The sequence below is a fragment of the Neofelis nebulosa genome, chromosome 9 (genome assembly GCF_028018385.1).
Source record: "Neofelis nebulosa isolate mNeoNeb1 chromosome 9, mNeoNeb1.pri, whole genome shotgun sequence".
NCBI lineage: Eukaryota > Metazoa > Chordata > Mammalia > Carnivora > Felidae > Neofelis > Neofelis nebulosa.
This window is the reverse complement of record NC_080790.1, coordinates 120,197,404-120,220,096: the sequence shown is the minus strand read 5'-3', so window position 1 is coordinate 120,220,096 and position 22,693 is coordinate 120,197,404. Positions and strand designations below refer to the sequence as shown.

General features: G+C 56.1%; 1 protein-coding gene across 2 annotated transcripts in view; it reads left to right on the top strand.

Annotated features, from left to right (window-relative positions):
- The window catches only part of KIAA1755 (KIAA1755 ortholog), a 38,659-nt gene extending 16,570 nt beyond the window's left edge, over window positions 1-22,089 (top strand). Inside the window, exons 4-15 of one of the 2 annotated variants that reach the window (XR_009248987.1) lie at window positions 8-178; window positions 4,777-4,900; window positions 7,663-7,756; window positions 8,601-8,687; window positions 9,610-9,726; window positions 11,458-11,556; window positions 12,510-12,658; window positions 14,651-14,789; window positions 16,023-16,145; window positions 16,837-17,040; window positions 18,396-18,635; window positions 20,865-20,978. Coding sequence is in view for 1 of the 2 variants with exons in the window: in XM_058685573.1 (XP_058541556.1) it covers window positions 8-178; window positions 4,777-4,900; window positions 7,663-7,756; window positions 8,601-8,687; window positions 9,610-9,726; window positions 11,458-11,556; window positions 12,510-12,658; window positions 14,651-14,789; window positions 16,023-16,145; window positions 16,837-17,040; window positions 20,865-21,452 (1,895 nt within the window). In the remaining variant the exon portion in view is untranslated. Of the gene's footprint in view, window positions 1-7; window positions 179-4,776; window positions 4,901-7,662; window positions 7,757-8,600; window positions 8,688-9,609; window positions 9,727-11,457; window positions 11,557-12,509; window positions 12,659-14,650; window positions 14,790-16,022; window positions 16,146-16,836; window positions 17,041-18,395; window positions 18,636-20,864 lie in introns of both variants that reach the window. The other variant, XM_058685573.1, reaches the window with a different exon arrangement.
- Window positions 22,090-22,693: the final 604 nt, after the last annotated feature.

The following is a 22,693-nucleotide window of genomic DNA, read 5'->3' as shown; positions in this document are numbered from 1 at the left end:
TCCCCAGCTGGAAAGACTCAGACCAAAACATCTGGCCCGGCTGCTGACTCAGGCCCACGGACTGGGGAAAAGGCCGGCTTCCCAGAAGTCCCTCTGGATGAGGAGCCCCCAGGGCCTGAGCCTAGGATTGGGGCCCTGAGTGTGGAGATCCTCCAGTCGAGGATGGCTTGCCTGCCAGGTCTCGGGGGTCGCAGGGCAGCTGGAGGTGAAGGGGAGGGTGCTGGTGGGGGTGGGGTGGGGGGGGCTAGGGTGGCCTCTGAGCATCCTGGTGCTGGTGGGTGTGGAAGAGACAGGGAAAGTCCTAGAGGCTTGTGTTCGGGGCCAAGCCTCTCTGAGACTCAGGTTCTTCATTTTTCCAGCGAAGGAGTTGGATTCTATGAAGCAATTTCTAGATACCCGTCCATCCATCCATCCAGCCATCCATCCTACTTTCAGTGAGGCAGCCAGGTGTCTTAGGTCAGTTCCGTAGAAGCAGGGCCTGAGACAGAGCTCCTTGGGAAAAAGATTTGTTGAAGGTTGCTCTCAGGAGAAGGGGAGTGAGCGAAGCAGGACAGGGCAGGGGAGGAGCTAAGCAAGGATGTGGCCTGACCCCATGAGGAGCATCAATTCATACCAAGGAGCCGGTTCCATTTTAAGGTGTAGGGGGCTGGGCTTTTGTAGGCTTGGGTCCGTTGGTCATCACCCCAGGCTGATCCTGGGATGGGGGTGCATGATCCAGGATGCATGAATGCTGCCTGAGCCCATGATCCAGTTCAGTTGGGGGCAATTCTCCAGAGAAGGGAACATCTGTGAGCCAGTACAGCCAACGGCCAACCGCCTCTGGGGGATGGGTAGTCTGGTCTGGCAAAGGGATCGGAGTGGGGTGTTACCAGCATCCAATACAGACGGTGTTATCACTCCTGTTTAATATTTATGCATCTTTGCAATAAATATTTTTTTAGTACCTGCCGTGTACAGCTAGGCTCTGGGCTTAGCACTGAGGACTCAGCAGGGAACACGTCTGATGTGGGCTCTGCTCTCAAGAAGGCTATATTCTAGTGGTAGAGAAAATTCGACAGGTTTTTACAGCAGGTTATTACAACCCCGTGTAAACATATCGCAGCTGTGGGGCAGTACAGGGCTCTGTGGGAGGACAGATGTGCACCGTGGCCCAGGCTTGGGGTGGAGGAGAGGTCAGGGAGGAAGGAGGAAGCAATATAGAGCTCAGTCCTGTGGTATGAGTAGGTGTTATCCAGGTGAAGGGGTGGGAACAGTGTTCCAGACAAAAGGAGCAGGATGTGCAAATGCCTGGGGTTAAGAGAGACCACAGTGGTCTTTGGGACCTACTGTCTTGAAATTCTATTTTACCTTATAGACTTCGGCATCTCTGCAGGATCCGGGACAGTGCTGTGTCTTTTCGAAGCTCCTAGGGGAGCACTGTCTGTCTTCTTCCTGGTCATCTTTGTTGAAGCTCATGCTGTTTTTTCCCCATATTAATTGCACACAAAGGATCTCACAGTCCTTTTAGGGCTGTCACGTTCCAAGCGCTCAGATTTTATCCATCGAAGGGCCCTGCTCTGGAAGGTGGGAGACCATTCTAATTTCAGATCTGTCAGCTTCTTGTGTGACCTTGGAAGAGTCACTTGCCCTCTCTGAGCCTCAGGCTCCTCGTGTAAAAGGAGAAGCAGCAGACAGGACCTGGCTCACCGTCACTCTTTCCACAATGACTCTTGTTGTAATTTTGGGACTTGCAACATACACTGATGGGTCCCAAGTGCCTGGAGCAGGGTCTGGTACATAGTAGGTGCTCAAAAGGCATATGCTGAGTGAATGAATATTCTCCATGTAGATGCTCCTTCCAGGTCCTCCCTTGACCTCCTCGTCTACCGTGATCTTGTCCTCGCTCCCCCAGCGACTCCTGCCATAGCCACCTCCGTAATTACACCATACTGCCCCTCTTCCCTGCTCCCCCACCGGCCCAATTTTAACCATCTTTTGGTCCCCCGGGCCCTCAACCTGTCGGTCCGACTGCCTTCTCATTGTCCCTCCTCACCTCCACCCTGTGCTCCCTCCTTCCCAGCGTAGATCCCAGGCTCATTACAATCTCTCCCTTTTGCTCACAGGCCCCTAGCCTCTCCCTGCCACCTGCCAGCTTCCCTGGATACATCCCAGCCCTCCATTAAGTCCAGCTCCCTGCCTATTCCCGACCCGCACCCTCATAGCTGGACAAAGCCTGGGATTCACACAACAGCGCTGACCGGTGGCCCGTCAGACTAGTGACCGCTGACCGGCCATGGGGCCCTGTGGTGCTGTGGATCCCCTCACCTCCCGAGTCCTAAGTGAATTCCCCCACCGGCCTCATCGATGACTTTGCACTCCACTTCTCTGACCATCCCCACTGCCTCCCTCAGCTTTCCTCTCAGCCCAGAACCTTCCTCTATCTCTCAATGATCAAGGAGAAGCAACCCCAAGGAGGCTACAAACTCCTGCTGCCCCACGTAGCTACCTTTTGGCCTCTGCACAGCCAGCGTTCTAGAACAGGTGAGCCCTCGCCGGTGCTCCGCTGCTGCTCACCTACTTAGAGACATCCCTCCAGCAAGATTCTTCTCTCCTCCCTACGTGTTCACCTTCCTCTTCTCTCTCGGACCAGTCACACCAGCATAAGATGTGCTGGTACATTACCCATCTGTCTTCCTACCTTTCTCTGACCGCCTGAAGCCAGGGAAGGTGTTCGGCTTTTAAGGATCCCATGATTAGATTAGAGTATGTGACTAGATTGCGTGACCCAGGCTAATCTTCCAACTGGAGGTCCTGCTTTAATCATATCTGCAGAGTCTCTTTGTCCGGTAAGCTGGCGTTGCTCACAGGCTGTGGGATTAGGACGTGGGCATCTCTGGAGCCATAACTCTGCCGACCACAGGCCCAGGCCTTTGGAGAGGGCTTCTCAGAGTTGTTGCAGAGAAACCCCGGATGCAGAAGAAAGTGAACAGGGCCCCAGGGGTTGAGACCTCACCCCCAGCTCTCAGTTGCTCTGCACATATCTCTGAAATCTTTTCCGTCTTTAAAATTTCTGTCCATTTTGTATGCTACTTAAGAATACATTCGTATGTGTTTCAGTATTAGAAAAAAAATGCTCTAAATTGCTTGCCAGTTAGATCACGTACCATTTCCCCCCGAACTGGGAGTGAATAATGCTGCAGAAAAGTGAAACAGTTTTTTCTTAACGTTTATTTATTTTTGAGAGAGAGAGAGAGAGAGAGAGAGAGAGCATGAGCAGGAGAGGGGCAGAAAGGAGGAGACAGAGGCTCCGAAGCAGGCTCTGCACTGTCAGCATAGAGCCCAACACAGGGCTCAAACTCATGAACCATGAGATCACGACCCGAGCTGAAATCAAGAGTCGGACGCTAACTGACTGAGCCACCCAGGCACCCCAGCATTTTTTTTTTCACTTGAGAGAGAGAGAGAGAGAGAGAGCTCAAGCCGGCGAGGAGCAGAGGGAGAGGGAGGGAGAGAATCTTAAGCAGATCGGGGGACAGCTGCCCATAGCTCAAGTAGACCCAGCCAGCATCTGGGTGCTCAGTTAGCCCTGGTGGTGTGCAGGCCCTACCCCAGGCAGGGCTTCGTGGGGAACCAGACACATGAACAGATAGCCGTGTCCCCGTGGGTAATGTTCCGAGTACTTGAGCCCTCTGCTACTCAAAGTGTGGTCTGGGGACCAACTATGTCGGCATTTCCTTGGAGCTACGGAGAGATGCAGACTCCCAGGCCCGGTGAGTCAGAATCTGCGTTCTAGCAGGATCCTCAGGCACATGGAAGTTTGAGAGGCACCCCTCAAAGTTTGGGGTGCAAAGTTCGAGGTCTGCACCCCTGTGTATGACAGCACTTGTGAAGGTAGTTAAGTCTATGTCTGAGACTTCACGAGCCACAAAGGGTCTCACACACTTACACACTGTAGAGGGGTGTGCCCACGTGGAGTGGGGGGTGACCATTGCAGGAAAGTTCTGTGTGAGGCGACTCTGGGGGAGCAGGGCTCTGAGCCCTGAGAGTGAGACAGGCCCCGTTTCCACAGGCCTGAGCCTCTTATTCCCATCGTCCTTCTCCCTCGCCCCAGTGCAACCGGGCCGTGCTGATTCCCCGGATCCCGGACTCTCAACCCCCGTGGGGAGAGTGGGTCACACAGCCCCGATTCCCGGAACAGGAAATAGTCTGTGGACAAGCCGTGGGTAAAAGTCTGCAACAGTAAATAGTGAGCTGGCGGCCCTGGCTGCATACCAACCATGCGGGGGGCAGAGACGAGGACAGGACGATGATCCTTATAACAACCGCTGTCACCGAGCCCTCGGCTCAGCATCCTTCTCAGGAGCTGTCTCCTATAGTCCTCGAAATCACCTAATAAGCTCAGCATTTTATTCTCCCCATTTAGCAGATGGGGAAACAGGCTCAGAGGCACATTGACCAGCCCAAGGACACACAGTGAGTCAGTGCAGAGCTGAGACTTGAACCCATCCACGTGGCTGCAGTCTGTTCCGCGAGCTGTGCCTCCCAGGGTGCCCTGTGCGGGGTCCACAGAGGGGGAGGCTAATTCTGCATGCGGGGGGGGGGGGGGGCATTCAGGGACAGCTTTTCTGATGAAGTGGCGTTCAAGCTGGGTCTTAAAGGCTGACTAAGAGGTCAGACTTCATGGGGGACGAGAGAAAGGGTATCCCAGGTGGAGAGACCCGGAGGCCCCAGAGCAGATTCCTAGAGTGAGGGTTCCACCAAAGTTCTCGCTGCTCACGTGTGTCCTCTCTCCTCCAGGTGGTCGGGACAGGGCCGGGAGGCGCCTGCTTCTGGTGTCAACCACCGAGGGGGCCTGGGAGGCACCATGGTGCACGGCCTCGGAAGTCACCAAGCTGCTCTCCTACCTGTGCACTGTCCCCAGGTAAGGGGTCGGGCCAGCTGGTCGCTCTGTCCCCTGTCAATTTCTTGGCCCAGAGCCCAGGACCGGGGACTGAAGGGAGAGACCCCAGGAACTTCTGTTCCCAGAGCCAGTCCCAAGCCAGATGCTGGGGTGACAGGGGGGTGGGGTAAAGCAGGACAGACTTAGTCCCTGCCATCAGGGGGTTCCCAGGTTGATGGGGAGGTGGATGGAGTGCAAGAAACAGCATGGAAAAGAAGCGCTCAGGGGGGTCTGTGTGGTGAAGAAAACGGGGGGATGTTGTAGATCAGTGGTTCACAAACCCGGGCATGCATGAGTCACCCCGAGCGCTGTTAAAAACACATCACCGGCTCACACCCCAAGTTTCTGAGCCCCTAGGTCTTGGGCCTGAGAATTTGCATTTCTAACAAATGTCCTGATTCTACTCATGCTGCTTGGCCAGGGACCCATTTGGAGAACCACGGTTGTAGAGTGGGAAGGGTGGGTGACTAATTTCAATTGGGAAATCAAGGAGGGCATCTCCGAAGAGGTCATAACTGAGCTGGCATGTGATAATCATAAATACTGTTGAACAAATAAAGAGCGAATGGGTGTGAATGCGTGGATGAGTAAGAGAGTGAAAGAAAGAAGTTGTGAGTAATGGGCGATCCAGGCTGATGCTAATACCTCTCCTCCCCCACCATTCAGACATCACATTGGACCGGCTGGGGAAAGTCACCATTTTTCCTTGCGAGTCCCAGTCCCCGGCTAGGAGGGTCTCAGAAGTGGTGTCTGCTCAGGACCGTGGCGATAGACCCCAACCCAACCTAGAGGTTGTGCAGCTAGGGGTAGGGGGTGGAGGGACTCGTGGAACCCTTTGGAACCTTCTCCCCGTGCTCCATCTCATGGGAGCTATCACTGCCACCTGCTGGCCATTGAGATTTTTCTTCCTCTTCTCCAAAGTGGTGTGGCTTTTCTGGCCTGAGGGGGGAGATGGGACCCCCTCTTCCGTGCTGAGAAGTGGCCAGTGTGGTAAACAGAGCCCTGGAATCCCACCAACTTGCCGTGTGACCTTGGGGCGGTAACCTCCCCCTCTGAGACTCACCCGATCAAAAGGAAACACCAAGTGGACTCCGATGGCCAGTGTAAACTGTGGGGTACTGGGCCCAGCTTCACACTGGGACATGCCAGAGCCTCTGACTCCTCACATCGGCCGCTGCCCTCCAGGGGCCTCCAGGCTGGTGGCAAGGCAGGTGTGGAAACAGACGGCTCTCCCAGCACGAACACAGCCAGAGGCAGGTGAGGTGTGGGACATGAACACAGGGGCTTCATCTCTTCTCACTGTCTGCTACGTTGCTGCTGTGTGCCTCAGTTTCCCTTCTAGGGGAATAGCAACGGAAGACATTTATATTCCTCTTACTCTACAGCAGTCACTGAGTGCCTTACGCTCATGAATTCATCGGTCCTCACCGCAGCCCCGCAGGGCCGAAGCTACCGTTCTCCCCATTTACAGATGGGAAAATTGGCTCTCGGCAAGACGAAACAACTTACCGGGGTGACCAGATACTACGGCAGTGCCGAAACCCCACCTCCACACTGGCGATCTCTGGTTTTATCTATGCACTGGCTGGACATAAGGCTGGAAGGCACTGGGGGTTATTTTCCCAACCTACCTGATCATCAGGATGGCCAAGGGCACTTGGAACCACACAGACGCCCTGCCCCACCCTGTCTGTGCTGGGCCAGACGTCTGGGGGCTCGGGGTGGGGGCGGAGGTGAGGAATCGATATTTTTAACAACTCCTGACCATTGAGCCAGTTTGGGAAATCCTAACGTAATCGCTGACAAGTACAGAATGAACCAGTGACAGCGTTTCGGCTGCAAGTAACAAGTTCCAATTCGAAATGTCTTTACTCATGAGGAAATTTATTTCTCTTGGTCTCTGCTTTAGAGCTCTTAGTAAGAGCCTCTTCAAGGAGAGCCTGTCTTTCCCAGAAGTCCCCTGGCAAACGTCCCCTCACTCCTCATTGGACAGAAACATGTCACGTGACCCCTACGTAAAGCAACCATTGGCCAGAGGAATTGGCTCGCTACTCTCGGCCTCAACCAATCAGAAACCATGCCTGGGGGACCTGTTCTATGGAGGGAATTGGATTCTTTTTTTCTTTTTTTTTTTTTAATTTTTTTTTTTTTCAACGTTTTTAATTTTTATTTTTGGGACAGAGAGAGACAGAGCATGAACAGGGGAGGGGCAGAGAGAGAGGGAGACACAGAATCGGAAACAGGCTCCAGGCTCCGAGCCATCAGCCCAGAGCCTGATGCGGGGCTCGAACTCACGGACCGCGAGATCGTGACCTGGCTGAAGTCGGACGCTTAACCGACTACGCCACCCAGGCGCCCCGGAGGGAATTGGATTCTTGAACGAAACCAGAATTCTGCCCATGGGAAGGGGGTGGGGTAAATGCTGGGCGACTCACCCACAGCAACTGGGATGGTGGCTTATAGCTTATGATTGTTAGGGTGTGAGAGAGGGCTGTGTGAGGTGTGAGAGAGGGCTGTGTGAGGTATTGTGGGAACACCAAAGAAGAAGCAATGGGCTCTGCCTAGAGAAAGATCACGGAGGGCTTCCTGGAGTGGGGTGGCCATGGGCGGTCGTCTTGCGAGATGAAGAGCTCACCAGTAAATCAAGGCTTCTGGCAGCCAGCCCCCTCCCCTTCCACGAGGTCCTTCCCCCAAGAAAGTCCCATCCATCCAGCAAGACTGCCGATTCCGTTTACCACCCACAGGCCTGAAGATAAAACCAAGGGGCTGGCGGTTATGATTGATTCCAGGAAACAGCCTCCACACCCTGGTCTGGTCAGTGCCCTGCAGGCCACCCAGGTGAGTGGGAGGCTGACAGCCTCAGCCTAGCAAGGAGCTTGGGAGCTCCAGGGGACTTCTGGCATTCAGGGGCCCCAAGGGGCACAGACCTGGGACCGGAAACCCCAGGCAGGAACTCTTCGTTGCAGATACAGAAATCCCAGCCCAGTCTTGAAGACAGAGTGAGCTCATTGGTCCACATGACTTGATAATCCAGAAGTTAAATGCCTGGATTCAGGGGCTCAGATATTGTCACCAAGACCTGGTTCCTGTCTCCATTTCCGGCCGAGTTCTCCTGGGAGGGCGCTATTCTCAGCCAGGCTTCCTGCCCTGGTGGCAGTCTGGTTCTCACTTCCCATGGTTTTTCATTGAAGCCCACCCAGTAGGAAAGAGTGAGAGATTCGCTTCCCAGAGGTCCCAGGAGGTTTCTTTCTGTCTCCTTAGCTCAGGTGTTCATCCACCAACCGATCTCTGTGGCCACCCTGATGGGCTTAGACTTAGGTCCCATGAGCCTCATGAACAGAGGAGCAAGGAAGAGGTTCATAAGTTGCTGGCTTAGGCAGCGAGAAAGTGGAAGGTTGGCATACACTTACTTTATGGTCTGATCCCCTCCTCTTCCTTCCCCTCCTCACTTTATAGATGGGGAAACTGAGGCTCAGAGGGGACTGGTCATCTGGGAAGCTTGCAACTCGGCTTGGACCTGGTGCTCTATTGACTTCCAACCATTCATCTTCCAAACATACCACATAAACGTCCCAGCCGAGCCCCCCCCCCCCGCCCCCAGCCCCAGCTGTTTGCCTGAGTCTTAGCAGGGGGCTCAGTGAAGGTCTAGACAGAGCACCTCTGAAACGGTTCTCTCTGACAGGCCCTGGCCCCAGCCTCCATCCGTGCTGTGTTCTACCTGGGAGAGAAGGAGGCTGCCCTCCAGCTGGAAGCATTGCCTGATGTCCAGGTGAGGGGGAGGCTGAGCTGAGCCGGGGTGCAGAATTCACCAGCTGGGACCCGCCTGGAGTGACCTAGTGGAGGCTGGGCGTTACAATTGTCAGCCCTGCCTCCGTGGCAGGTGTGGCCAAATCAATCATCTAGTGCTCGCTCTCTGGCAATCCCAGAAGCTCTGTGCTTTTTAAGGGTTTATGTGCCAATGAATCCCTTGGGGACATTGTCAGAGTGCTGGTTCTAATGAAGTAGCCCTGGATGGGGCCTGGGATCCTGCATCTCTAACATGCTCCTAGGTGATGATGATGCTGCTGGTCCGTGGACCACACTTTGAGTACCGAGGATAACAGATGGGCCCAAACAAACAGAATCTGCCCAATCCCAAGCTTAGGTATCTGGAGCTGTTCCTAGCATAAACCTCCAACTTCACCGTCTGGGAGAAGCAGCCACCTCGTCCCTCCTCCATGTCTTAGAGGATATGGTCAGGATTTGGTGACCTTTCTCAGCCCCAAGAAGGAGACGGCACCTTGGTGGGTCACTGGAGAACAGAACAAGGATTACAACAAAGAAGTCACGTGACCAGAGTCAGCTTTCATCCATTTGTGTGATTTCCTGGAGATCTGTGTTGGGAAAGAGCCCAGCTTAGAGGGAGTCAGTGTGGTGATTGATTAATGATGTCTGCCTCGGGCATGTGCTGGGGAAGGGGCAGTAGGAGTGCTGTTTACTTACCATTCCTTAGCCAGGGGCTCATTCTGAATTTTGATTTGCCAGACTTTCCAGAGAGGATCCTTGCCCGGAAAAGCAGCTCTTAACGCCAGGGCCAGCCTTACCTGTGGCAGATGGAGTGGTGTTGGGGCAGGGATCTGGCAGGCCCTTCTCAAACAGGTGTGGCCACGCTGAGCCCCCTGGTCATCTTGACTGTCTTCTTTCATCTGCAGGTAGAGGTGGTGACCTCACTGAGAGCTCTCAGCCACTACGTGGACCCCGGGCAGCTGCCCACAGCCCTGGAAGGCCCCTTCCCCTACTGCCACAGCGAGTGGGTGCAGTTCTTCCAGGTGCCTACCCTCAAAGCCTTTACCGCCCACCCTAACTCCTCCTCTTCCTCCCTTCACTCTCCTGCCCCCTGGATCTAGTGACCCCGTCAGGTCCAGAGACCGTCATCCAACATACATTTATGATGAGGGTGCAGAGTCCAGTAACGAGGAGCTCAAGCTCTGCACCCAGACCGCCTGGGTTCCAGTCCCAGCTCTGCTGTGTGACCTTGGGTAAGTCACGCAGCTTCTCTGAGCCCTTTTCCTCCACTACAAAATGGGCGGTAATGGCAGTACCTCTCGAGGGGGCCGTTGTGAGGTTTAATTGAGTTCATGTGGGCGAAGAGCTTAGAAGAGGGTCGGGCGCATGCTAAGAGCTGTGTCTACGCTAAGTGCCGATGAAATTGACGGACATTCGTTCTGTGGACCCACGCAGCTCGGAGAGCTCAGGGTCTGGTGAGGGAGGTAGACTCGTTCCCGCCTGAAAGCGGGAGGGAATAAGGAAACTCCTTCTCCCTATGATCTCAGGCTCTTCTCCGCACAACCCTGGAGGGGGCATTTCATGCCCACTTTAGTACATGAGGACACACAGGACGGGGGTGGCTGGCACAAGAACACACAAAAGACTCCTGGCTTAACTCGCACAGAAAGCAGTGCCCGTAAGTGCTGCCCTGGACTTTCCCTAGACCAGGGCTGCTCACCTTCGGCCCCAGTCACGTTCGGGACTGGCTGCTTCTTTGTTGTTGGGAGCGATCTTGTGCACTGCAGCGTGCTTAGCACCGTCCCTGGCCACTACCCACTCTGACAGGAGCACCTCACAAATGATGACAAGCAAAAACATCTCCAGACATTGCCTGTTGTCCCCTGGGGATCGAAATCACCCCTCCCCCGCCCAGGGAGAACCACGCGTCTCCACTAACAATCTAATGCGGTGCTTTGTTTATTTGTTTTTGGCCCCGGTGCTCTCCCGCTTATCATGTGTCTGTTTTTGAACAGACAGTATGTGAAAGCTTCAAATGGTACTAAAGGGTATATATTGAGTGGTCTCCTTTCCTACTCATCCCACAGGCACCCCCCCCCCCCCAGTTCCCCTCTGGTGAATCCAGTGGCCTCTGAACTGTATTTTCACTTTAAAACCTTCCCTCGAAATGACATCTAACCTGTAGACCCAGAATGTGAAACTGATAATGATGTTGGCTAATAGGATACACTGAGCACCTCACACAAATGCACACGTTTCACCCTCACGCTAGCCCCTAAGGTAGGAACGACTGCGATCCCATTTTACAGAGGAGGATGCCGAGGCGCAAAGAGGTTAGGCGATTGGCCCAAGGTCTCACAGCTAGTCGGCGGGGAAGCTGGGCCGAAGTGGGACCCAGCAGAAGACGCCCCCTAACTCTGCCCTCCCCCATCTGCTCCTTCCCCTTCCCCAAAGGATCCCCTTGGGGGCCTTCTTTCTCCTCCTTCTTTCATTCCCAGCACCAGTGGTTCCCAAAGTATGGTCCCTGGACCAGCAGCTTCGGCATCACTTGGGAACTTGTTAGGTGCACATTCTCAGGCCCCACCCAAAAGGAATGAAACCGGGGACTCGGGAGTGGGGCTCAGCAGTCCGGATTTTCTCCAGACCTCCAGGTGATTCTGATGCAGCTGAAGTTTGAGAACCACTGCCTAATGCCCTCCCTGTGTCCTCCTGGAGTGGGCAGGTGGCCTCACTGGCCCGGGCTGACACTCCCACTCTGGCTTTCCATCGTGCAGAAGCTGGACCCCTTCCTTGCTGAGCTGCACCAGGTCTCCTCCTTGCTAAAGGCTTCCATCAAGCAGTTTGAGAAGAGCGACCTCCCTGGAGGGGTGCAGGTGAGCCAGGAGCATGGGGTGGGGAAGCCTCACTATACCCCAGATTCCGTGGACCAAGGGCTCAGGGAGGGGGGCAGCCAGGGTGGGCGTCATCATCCCGTTTTTTTTTATCTGCTCACTTGACTAATATTTACTGGACACTCACTATATGTCATATCCTGGAGACCCAGCCTGGGGCACACTGTCCTGTCCCTGCCCTCATAGGGTTTAGGGTGCAGAGGTAGGAGTAGTCATTAAGAAAATAAGCAAAGAAACGGGTGCGTAGTTCCAAATTGTGCCAAATGCCATGAAAATAAGATTGAGAACAATGGGGAAGGAGGGAGGGCCTCCCTAAAGAGATGGCATTTCGGTTGAAGATGAGAAGGAGCTGGCCATGGGAACAGAGGGGGACTGCTCCACCTGGAGAACAAATACGTACCAAGGTGCTGAGGTGGGGTTGTTCTGGTATGTTCGAGAATAGCATGGAGGCCAATGTAGAACAGAGCGGTGGGAGCGGGCAAGAGAAGAGAAGAACTAGAAGAGAAGAAACCAGAAGAGGTTGTATCAAGGACTTGGGTTGGGATTCGACTCTAAGCCAGCAGGAAAAGCCCTGGAGAATTTTAAGCAGCAGGGCGAACACATTGCCGCTTTGAGATCCTGCCAGCTGCCATGTGGGGAACAGACTGCAGGGGGAGCCAGAGAGCAGCAGGGAAACCAGTGAAGAGGCAGGGGTGAGTGTCCTAACAAGAGGTGTAGGCCCTGGATTGGTGGGGGTTGCTCCTGTGAGGTTGCCATGGTGACAAGAGGAGGCATGGCTCGAGGAGATGGTTTAGCGACAGAAAGGATAGACTTGATGATGCAGGACCTTGAATGCCGAACTGGGGGAGTCAGGCATGATCCGGGTGTGGGGAGCCCTGGAAGGCTGTAGAAGGAGAGTGGGGATGGGGCCTCAGGCCACCTCCCTACACTGGCAGGAAGCCTCCAGGTGTCTGAGCAAGTCCAAGGAGCTGATGGAGACCGTGCTGAAGGACCCAGGGCTGCTGGGCCTCCAGCGGGAAGGAGGAGCCACTCTGGCCAGGCTACGGCAGGAAGCCAGTAGGCTGGACTTCAACCCTGATGTCAGGTATGAACAGCCAGGTTTTTCCTCCCCAAGCTTTGTCCACTGGCCTGGGAGCTGGGAGCGCATAGGGTGGGCCCTAAGGATGCCCAGCATGGGGGCATTTGCAGGGTCTGTATCCTGGGCTGAGGCTTTGGTAAGGTCCCTTCTCTGCTGCCCCTCCTTCAGCCCCGGCCATCTTCAGCCCAAAGTGGGCATCAGAGGACAGCCCCTGCTCGTTTCCAGTCACCCTCAAGCACTTTCTCTGACTTTCTAAGACACTGGGCTGAATCCCTTCAAGGGTCCATCTCGTTGATTCCTCAAAAGAACCTTGTGAGGGCCACATCGTCCTCATTTTGCTGATGGGTAACCGAGGCTCAGCGAAATGATAGATGAGCCAGGACATCTGAGCAGTAACCCCTGCACCGCCCGGCCTTCCCTGGTGGGCTTCTCAGCCTGGCGGAGAGAACCGTCAGCCGTGGCCATGGTCTCAGAGCCACAAAACAAAACAAAAAAAATACACATTCCTGGAAATTACGGGTTTTCTTAAGTTAGGGGCAGGGGTGCCAATCAGTAATTAAATCAGTCAGTAATTGGAGATATTTTGTCTCCGTTAGAACAAACACAATTACTAAGTTCGCCTAAGCTTCCAAGAACAACTTGTTTATTTAACTAACACCTAAATAACGCTTAGTACGAGCATAGCCTTGTGCTAAGGGCTTTGCAAATATTAGCATGTCTAATTCCCACTAGGTGGAGTCTCGTATTATCCTCATTTTACAGTGGAGGGGTCTGAGGCTCGGAGAGAGGTTAAGTGACTTTCCCAGGGTCACACAGCTGAGATGTGTGGGGGTCAGGACTTAACCCAGGCAGCCTGGCCCAGAATCTCGAACATATCTCCCTGAGCTGCGTCCACGGACAGATTCGCACTGATGTGGGTCCTGGTGCTTGTCACACAGCCCGGCACTGTCTTTCCCAGCGTGACCCCGCCTCACTGTCCCTGTCGGCCATAGGCCTCCCCAGACTGTTGGCCACCAGCAGCTCCACCAGGGGGCGGTGTGGTCCCACATGAGCCGCGGCGCTTGTTCTGCAGAGGGGTCCCTGCAGCTCCCGCCGGCCCACCCCTTCCTCCCGGTGTCCGCCAGGCTGGCTGGCATTTTCCATGCACCGACCCTGGGCCTTCACCCCTTCCTGGAGAGGCAGTGATCTGCGGGAAGCTGCAGTCAGATGGGGGAGGCCCAGAGCAAAGATGGCAGGCTTTCCTTCCGTGTCCTTTTTTCCCTTTTCCATCTGAAATAAGACCCTGTAGGGCAGAGGAGGGTGGGGTGGGATTCCGCAGAGTCCTCCCCTCACTGGAGTGTCACCGTGTCTGACTCCCGTCTGCTCCCTTTCATTTATGTCTTGCTGGCTTTGACTATTTTTTTAAATTATGTGCAAAAAAAGCTGTAGACTGGATTCCAATTCAGAATGCGATGCGTGAGAGTCAGTTCCTCTCTCTGGACCTCAGTTTTCTCATCTGTAAAATGGAGGCTGTGGTGGAAAGGCGGGTTACAGCCACTCACCATCATTACATTAGGAATAATAAGCACTAACAGTGGGTGCTGGATACTGTTAAGAGTTTTGAATGTGTGAGGGCTGGTTCTCAACCCTTGCTGCCCCCCTGAAACCATCTAAGAAGCTTTAGAAAGTGCTAATGTCCAGGCTGCACTCAGAGCTTGACTCAGTTGGCTTAGGGTGGGTGTTGAGATTTGACCCCAGATCTGTCCAACTCGGATTCCCAGGGCATCTCCCAGGGAAGGGGAGGGTCTTTCGGTTTCCCACTGTGTCCTCTGGCCTTCTCCATCCCAGGAAAGGCCGAGTCTGAGGCCCAGAGAGGTATAGGGACCTGCCCAAGGTCACCCAGCAAGTCGGCAGCTGGAATACCCGGGCTGGAGCCACGGAACTGGTGGGGGTCGGGGGGGCAGGCGTACTGGTGGGGAGGGCATCTTGGGCCCTCTTGCACCCTCTTCCACTTCCCAGGAGCCATCTGGCCGAAGCTGTCACCTGGTACGGCCTCGTGGATGAACAGCTGCATGTCCTGGTCACTGCCTCTAACCACCTCCTGGGGGCGCTGGAGCTCCGCGTCCGCCTCGGCCGCCTGGAGGCTGCCATCCACCAGGTGAAAGGGGAGGCTGGCCTCTGGGTGGGGGAAGGCCCTGCTCCAGGCCCTGCCCCAGCCAGGCACTCTGCTCTGGTGTAAGGACACGAGGCTGGCCGTTCTTCAAGAGCCAGGCGGGCGGCCTGTGACGCGGCTTATGACACGGCACTACAGAAGTGCCGCGCGGGTGAAGACATAACCCCGAAAGCTGTTCTCATCCTGCCGAGCCCCGGGCCAGAGCCTTTGTGTATACAATGATTTTCCAACCTTACCGCCTACCAGGGATGGGGGAAGATGCTAGGATCGCTCCCACTCATCCATGAGGAAACTGAGGCTGGAAGACATTACGTCACCTGCCTGTGGTCACACACCTGGGAATCTGATGTTGGAGCCCACCCCCGGCATCACCTCACCCGACTGCTGGCGTCTAGAAACAGTACAGCCCTTCGTGCTGGGGGCTGGGGGGCACACGGACGGCCTGGGTTCTAGTCCTGGCTCCAGCACTGACCCGGACCCCAGACAAGTTATTTAACTATTCATTGCCTCAGTCTCCTCATCTGTCAAATGGGGGGATAATATGAGTGCCTGCCACGAATGGGCTTTTTGAGGGTAAAGGGAGTGAGTACATACTCTTTAAGGCATCCCAGGGTAAGAAGGGGACTTCTGCTCCTGGGTTCGAGGGCCGTTTTATCCCCTCTGTCCCTCATCGAATCCTCACGCCTACCCCATTTTGCCACTGGATAAACTAAGGCCCAGAAAGGGGACGCGACTTGCCCAGTTCGCACAGTGGGTTAGTTCACAGCGGGCCCACGCACCTTGCTCTACAGAAGGCAGCATTTCCTGTTTGCATAGCCCCGGGGATGAGGAGCTCATTACTCTCCAGGCTGCCTCTTTTCTGATTAGCAGCGCTGAGTGGTTAGAGTAAGCTCAAATTTGCCACCGCGAGACTTCATTCAGACAAGCGCGCACGGACGGCCTACTTCGTGCATGGCACTGGCCGGGCCAGGTGTCCCCTGGGGTCTCACTCGGAGAGTCCTGTCCCCTTCAGCTACTTGAAGAACATGACAATGCACCCACCCTCCCCAAACTGTCCCTTCTGCCCAGAACCGGGAGGGTCTCGGTCCAGGCCAACGGGCGCAGGCCCCGCCACCGAATCAGTGAGGACACGATCCCCACTTCCCAGGGAGCGGGGAGCTGGCCGAGGGACGTCTCCCCAGGCACCCCTCATGTCCGCACCTCCCTCCCCTGCCCCAGGTCAGCAACTGGATGGAGCAGGAGGGGAGCCGGTGCCTGCAAATGCTGACCCCCAAAGACAGAAGCTTGGAGACTGTGGAGAAAGCCCACGCGGAGTTTGAGGACTTCTTTCTCCAGGCTGCAGTGCGTTCCTAAAGACTGAGGAGCAGGATCCGAGCAAATGGAGAGGGCCGTGGGGGGCGGGGGTGGGGGGCACTGCTAGGGCAAAGGTGTGCAGGTGGGAGAGTGCAAAGAAACATCCAGAGACAGTGAGGAGACCAGCATGGATCGGAAAGGGTTCCGCTTAGATGCTGTCTCCTCCAGGAAGCTTTCCTGGATCACCACATCCAAAAGAAGACCTATCTCAGAATCCCTGGAAGATTTCATAAAATGCAGACTCCAGGGTCCCACCAGAGACCTATTAAGTCAGCCTCACAGGTCAGGGGCAAGGAATTTGCACCCTTGACGTACGGGAGCCTAGGACACGGGTGATTCAGCCCCTCTCAGCCCTCAGGGAGCTCCCAGGCCAGTGGGGGCTAGGGGTGCCAGAAAAACAGGGCAACACACAGAAAGGGAGAAATGTGGGGACACATGGCAGGAGTCCCTAACCCAGACCCTGGGTCAGGGAAGTTTCCCCGAAGGAGGTGACAGCGAGCAGAGTCCCAGCTAGGCAAGTGAACTGCTGAGGCGGAGGCCCGGTGCCCATTTTGTAGATGACACAATAGAGGTCTGGGAAGCCCGACAACTCAGCAGTGGGGCGGCAGAGGTTCCTGGCCTCTGAGGGAGGCCTCAGCTAAGATGGCACCCGAATGGACACCTCTCCTCTCCCGCTCAGGCCCAGTACCGCCGGGGCCTGGAGCTGTCCAAGCAGGCAGCTCAGCTGGGAGCTGCGGCCGGAGGAGCAGAGCTCCCGGAACTGGTAGCCTTCACCTCCACCCAGCGGGCCTTCCAGGCCAAGCTGACCCACTTCTACATGGCGGCCGAGCGGCAGCGCACGGACCTGGAGACGCTGCTCCGTCTACACCACTTCTGCAAGAAGGTGAGCCTGTGGCCGCCCGCACAGACCCTCCCCACCCTGTCCAGCTGGGAAGTGAGGGGGGAGGGGGCAGGGAGCAGCCCACACACAGCACGAGGCTCTCTGGAGGATTCATTCTATTGTTACCTGCATTTTCCAGAAGAGAAGCAAGGTTGGAGAGGATAGGTGACCCCCTTAAGTCAGTCCCAGCCGATCTCGGACCCCAGCTTGTCCCATTACACCAGGCAGCCTCCCAGCAGCCTAGAAGTCAGCTCTCAAAGGACACTCAGATATCATCTGCCTCTTAAACGTTGGGATTAGGGGAAGGGGACCTGGTATTTCCGAGAATCCAGTCAAAGCCATAGACTTCCTCTCTACGCATAGCTCTCTGCAGACAACTTCAGGCGGTCAGACCAGCCTAAGAAACTTCCGTTGCAGAGTTGGGGAAACAGGATCAGAGAAGGACTGACACTTAGCCAGTGTCACACGGGAAGCCCATGGCACCATCGTAGTGCTCTTTTCCATGCCTCGCCTTGCCTTACACAGTGGGTGGGAGCTGGGGAAGGAGGGGACAGTTGGCGGAGGGTGGGCCCGGAGTCTTTTCTGAGCACCCCCAGAACAGAGGCCTTAGTCCTGGCCAGGAGCCCAGAGTTTGGCCAGCAGTGGGGAGGAAAAGACAGGGCTCCTCCGGGGGAGGGGATCGGGGGCAGTGCTGGGGTCGGAGGCAAGACAAACTCTGCTGCTTTGCATCCGTTGTCTCTGGGCAATCCAGTGTGGCAAGGCAGAGTGGTCCCATTTTACAGATGAGGATACTGAAGCCCTAAGAAGAGAAGGGCCTTGCCCAAGGCCACACAGCTGCAGAAAAGAAGAGCTGGGATTTGAACACAGATGCGTTCCTGCTCTGTGTTCTTCTCCAAAGGTGGTGGTGTGGATGGTAACAGGTTCCCATGTTCAATCAGGTGTGATGATGATAGGATTATTATGAGAGTAGCCCGCATTCGTGACTGTGAACTCCCCGTTGGACACTCTTCTAAGTGCTTCACAAACCTTATCTGATTTGATCTCACCATATCTTTCTCTTTTTTTCAATTCTTTTTTTTTTAAGTAGGCTCTATGCCCACTGTGGAACTCAAACTCACAACCCTGAGATCAGGAGTCACATGCCCTACTGACTGAACCAGCCAGGCTCCCCTAATCTCACCATATCTTTATGGGGGAGGGGCGCGAACATTGTTTCCATTCTGCAGATGAGGAAACTGAGGAATGTGCCTTGCACAAGGTTCCCCAGAGGGCCGATGGTCAAGCAGGATTTGACTTAAGAGACCCCACCCCCCAATCCATTTGAGCAAATCTCTCACTTTTCTCCTGGGGGCACTGAGGCCTAGGGGGACCGGCAGCAGCCTGGGAGAGCTGTACCCTGGATGGGACAAGAACCCACAGCTCTGGTCCAGGCCCAGCACCCCCAGACTCGCCCCTGAGGACAGAGCGGGGGAAGAGCCTGACCCCAGCCTCCCAGCTGTCAGGCTGGCTCAGCACACAAAGGATGGAGAAGTCAGGATGCTTCAGAGGGGAAGCGAGAGGGACTCTGCTCAAGTCCCCCTGGGGCGCTGGGAGGACAGGTCATTTTCTCTGCCTCTGAGGTGCAGCGGGCAAGGGATATGGACGGTGGCAGCCAGGGGATCCCGCTCCCAGCTGACAGAAGAGAGCCAGGCAGTGGCAGAACCTGAGGCTTAGAGCCAGGGGCGGCTCCTGCCCCCCCAAGGCTGTGTGACCGCAGCCACGGTCTTCACTGCCCTGGGCCTCAGCTCCTCGTCAATAATAACGATCAAAATAGTAATAATAACCAAAGCTTCTGTAGCTCTTACTATGTGGCAGGCCCTGTCTGTCATTTCACATGTCATTTTATTGCCACACCCATCCTCTGAGGCAGGTGCTATTATTATGCCCAAGTCACACACAAGGAAACACAGAGAGGTCAAATAACTCATCCAGGGTCACACAGCTGGGAAATGGCCGAGCTGAGATTCAAACGCAGATCATCTGGCTCTTGCTGGGTAGTGAGAGAATTAAACTCAATGTAAGTAACCCCCCCAGGCTTTACTCAAATTTGGGATGATTATTATAAACGCCAATATTATTATCATTAGCAGCAGTAGGAGTGGTAGCAATGCCCCCGTGCGTCAAGGGCAGCTGGCCCCTTCTCTCCTCACGTGCTGATTCCGGCTGATCTCAGCCCCATAAAACACACTTGCTGCACCTCTGGGCCTTCTCACTTGCCCTTCCCTCAGTTGGGAACGCTTTTCCTTAAGACCGGCTGGTTTCTTAACTTTCTTCAGTGCTCAGCTCACATGTCCCCTCCCCGCCGAGGCCCCTCCTGGCCCCCTGGCCCCCATTCCCTCTCGTCCCCCTCCCCCCCCCCACCCCCCCGTTTTTCTCACTTCACGGTGCTCACCATGATCTGGAATTTTCCTGTTGCCTCCTCACCTGCTTGTCTGTTGTCGGTGACCAAGTGGATGGAGGAAGAGGGAGGAGGGAGGAGGGAGCAGGAAGGTTGGGGGCATGTGGGAAGATAGAGCCCCACCCAGGCCTGGGAATCCTACAGGAGGTGGCACCCCGACCTTGAATCCCACTGCGCGTGGCCCTCTTGCTGTTTGACCCGGTTCCTCTCCGGCCCCGGATCTTCATCCGCACAGCGAAGGGTTCAGCAGGCTGCCCGCATCCCTGTCCAGCTCAGCCTGGAAGATCAAGTGCCAGACAGACAGACAGACAGACGGGACAGCCCTGTGCTGGGCCCAGCCCTGGGCAGAGAGCGCGCGTGCGGCGGCTTTGGCACTAAATAATAATAACACAATCGCGCCGCTAACAGAGATTTATGGAGCCCTTTCCCAGCCATGAGCTCCGTGTGCTTCCGCGAATATGAAGCCATTTATCTAAAGACAAGTTCCCTTAATCCGCGGAAAGATGGTTTCCTTGGAGAAAACGGTTCTCCAATCCCCACAGCTAACAGCTCGCTGTCGGTTCTAAATTAATGGAGAGAAAGATTATGTTTTTCACAAGCTGCTGGGAAACGTGTTGGCTCCTTTGCAGCCTGTAGACATTTTGTGGGTGAAATAGGGACACGCAGAATCCCACAGTGGGGCAGAGGCCGGGCTGAGGGAGGAGGGCCCCCCCTCCCCCCGGGCCGGGTTGGCTGATGGTCTCTCCAGCGACTGCTCGGGGACACAGCCCTGCCTGGGCCGGTGTCGCCCGGACAGGGAGGTGCTTGCAAGATACTCTGTCAAAGACTGGATACATCTGAGTTCAGATCCCACACTGAACTGCAGTGTGACCCGGGGCAAGTGATTTCCTGTCTCTGAGCCTCGGATTCGTCCTCCGTAAAACGGGCCGCAGGGTGTGATTCAGTGGGATCGCGCGTGAGATGCACAGAGCCTGGCCAGCCGGAGGTGCTCCATAAACATCAGTGCGACGCCTCCCTCTGCACCAGTCGTGAGGGGTGAATGCAGTCGTTAGGACAACCCGAGGAGCCGAATGCCCCGCTCTGGATCGCCCCCTGAGAGGGGTGAGGCTTGGCTGGCCCCCAGGTCATACCTGAGGATCCCCAGGGGGCCGGGGGCTGTTTGCTGGTCGCAGGTGTGTTGACCTCAGGGGCGAGAGCGAAACCGTGGCCTTGGCTGGCGGCAGAGACTCTCATGACCCCACAGAGGAGGTCGGGGCATCGACTGGGCAACGTCTTAAGAATTCAACCCGGCAGTCCGTGTTTTCTGCTCGGAGATGCACATCCCGTCCTCATGGAGCCCCACGGCCCCGCTCCCAGCCTGAACCCCACATCCCTCTCTTCTCGCCCCCAGATAACCTGGTTTCATGTGGACTGTCAGGACCTGATGAGGCAGCTCAGGCTGGGCAAGACCCAAAGGGCCAGCCCCGGAGACCAGCGCCTCCTCCACCGCTACCTGCGGCGACTGGCATCCGAGTTCCCTGCCGAGAAGCTCACGGCCATGGGGCTGCAGGTGGCCTCTCTGAGCCAGGAGGGCCCCGGCCAGGCCCTGTGGGAGGAGGCCCGGGTGAGACACGAGGAGATCCAGACCCTCCTGAAGAGGGCACTGGCCCACTGTCCGTGCCCAGCGGGGCCCGCCGCCCACTCGGCACACCCAGAACTAAGAAAGGCAGCAGCCGAGGGTCGGGGTCTGAATGCAGCGGTCGCTTCTAGGGGAAGGGGAAGGCGGGGCCTGCCCCTCCGGGACTCCCTGGGCCTGGATCGACCGCCAAATTCCTATTGGCCTCGGGCCCCCCGAGAGGGGCAGAATGGAAGTTTCCAGTCAGGCCTTCTGGCCCAGGAAGCTGGCCAGGCTGTAGAGGCTGATGAAGGCAAAGGTCCCCGTGAGCCCTTTGATCCTGCCTCGGAGCCTCTCCTTGCCCCTCTCGTCTCCTGGCAGTGACTCCCCAGGCAGAGTCACACCCCCACCCTGCTGGAGGCAGCTTCTCCTCAGAGGGGACAGACTCACAGACGTCTCTGGAGGACTCACCCCAGACAAGTCCCCTGCATCTCTCTAGCTAGGACCCCCACCACTCACACCAGGCTCCAGGGGGTGGCTGGGGAGGGGCCCAGCGACAAGAGGCAGTTCGGGAGCCCTGGCTGAGCCCCTCTGGACGTGGCTCCTGACACTTGCTGTATGTGTCGCCAGGAGAAGGCAGGAGCCTGGACCCGCTCTGAGCTCCAGGAAACTCCAGGAAGACCCGACTCACATGGAAATAGGGAGTATGGAGGGCAGGGCAGGACACAGTAGAGCCCGGGACCCCGGGACCGACTGCATAACCCCCAGTCCCGTCGTGGAAAGTGTAATTGGTACAGACCCTTCCAGAAGTCTCAGAGGCAACCACCTGGAGTTCAGGGGTGCACAAGCTTCCCCGGGGGGCCCACGGGGCACCCTTGTCATGAGCGGGGGGACTCGGGAGTGGCTTCTTATCTGAGACACGCATTCCAGTGCCTGTTTATCTGGCGGTGAACTCAGGATCCTCTGGTGGAGGAGTAGAGGGGAGTCTGGGAAGGGAATAAAGGGTGTGTTGTCAGGCAAATCCCTGCACAGCCGGCTGTTTATTCTCTAGGCCGTTGGCCTCTGCGAAGAGAATCATCTCCTAGAAGCCAGTTAGTGCACCCCAAAGGAGTAAGAATGCACTCTCTGCTCTGTTCCTCCCACCGGCGAGGGCCCTCTGTCTCACCTTCCAGGAACCCCACTTGTCCTGGCCCTCCAGAGAGAACCCGCTTCCCCTCCCCACATGTCTTCTCAGACTCTATGGGGTCCACTCCCCCGACCCCAGGACGCTGTTTAGGCACAGCGTCATGGGGTTCTGCTGGTGTTGGGACTGGGTGAGAGTGGGGAGCCACATCCCCGTGCAGCAGGGGGTCAAGGTGGGGAGGCCTTCACACCTCTGATCTCAGAGTATCTAGAAGATGACCGGCCTTTCACATGGCCCAGAGTAACCCCTGCTAGCACCTCCCCGGAATGTCCTGATGCTGAGAAACTGTGAACCCCTGTCTCCACCTCCGGTGCGTTACCAAGGTGGCCCCTGGCAGCCCGGCCCTGGAATTTTCCTGGCTCCAGACAGAGGGTGGGGCCCTTAGCTCATCTGTAGAAGGAGAGGGAGGCGGGACGGGTGTGGAGGACAAGGCGAGTTTTTC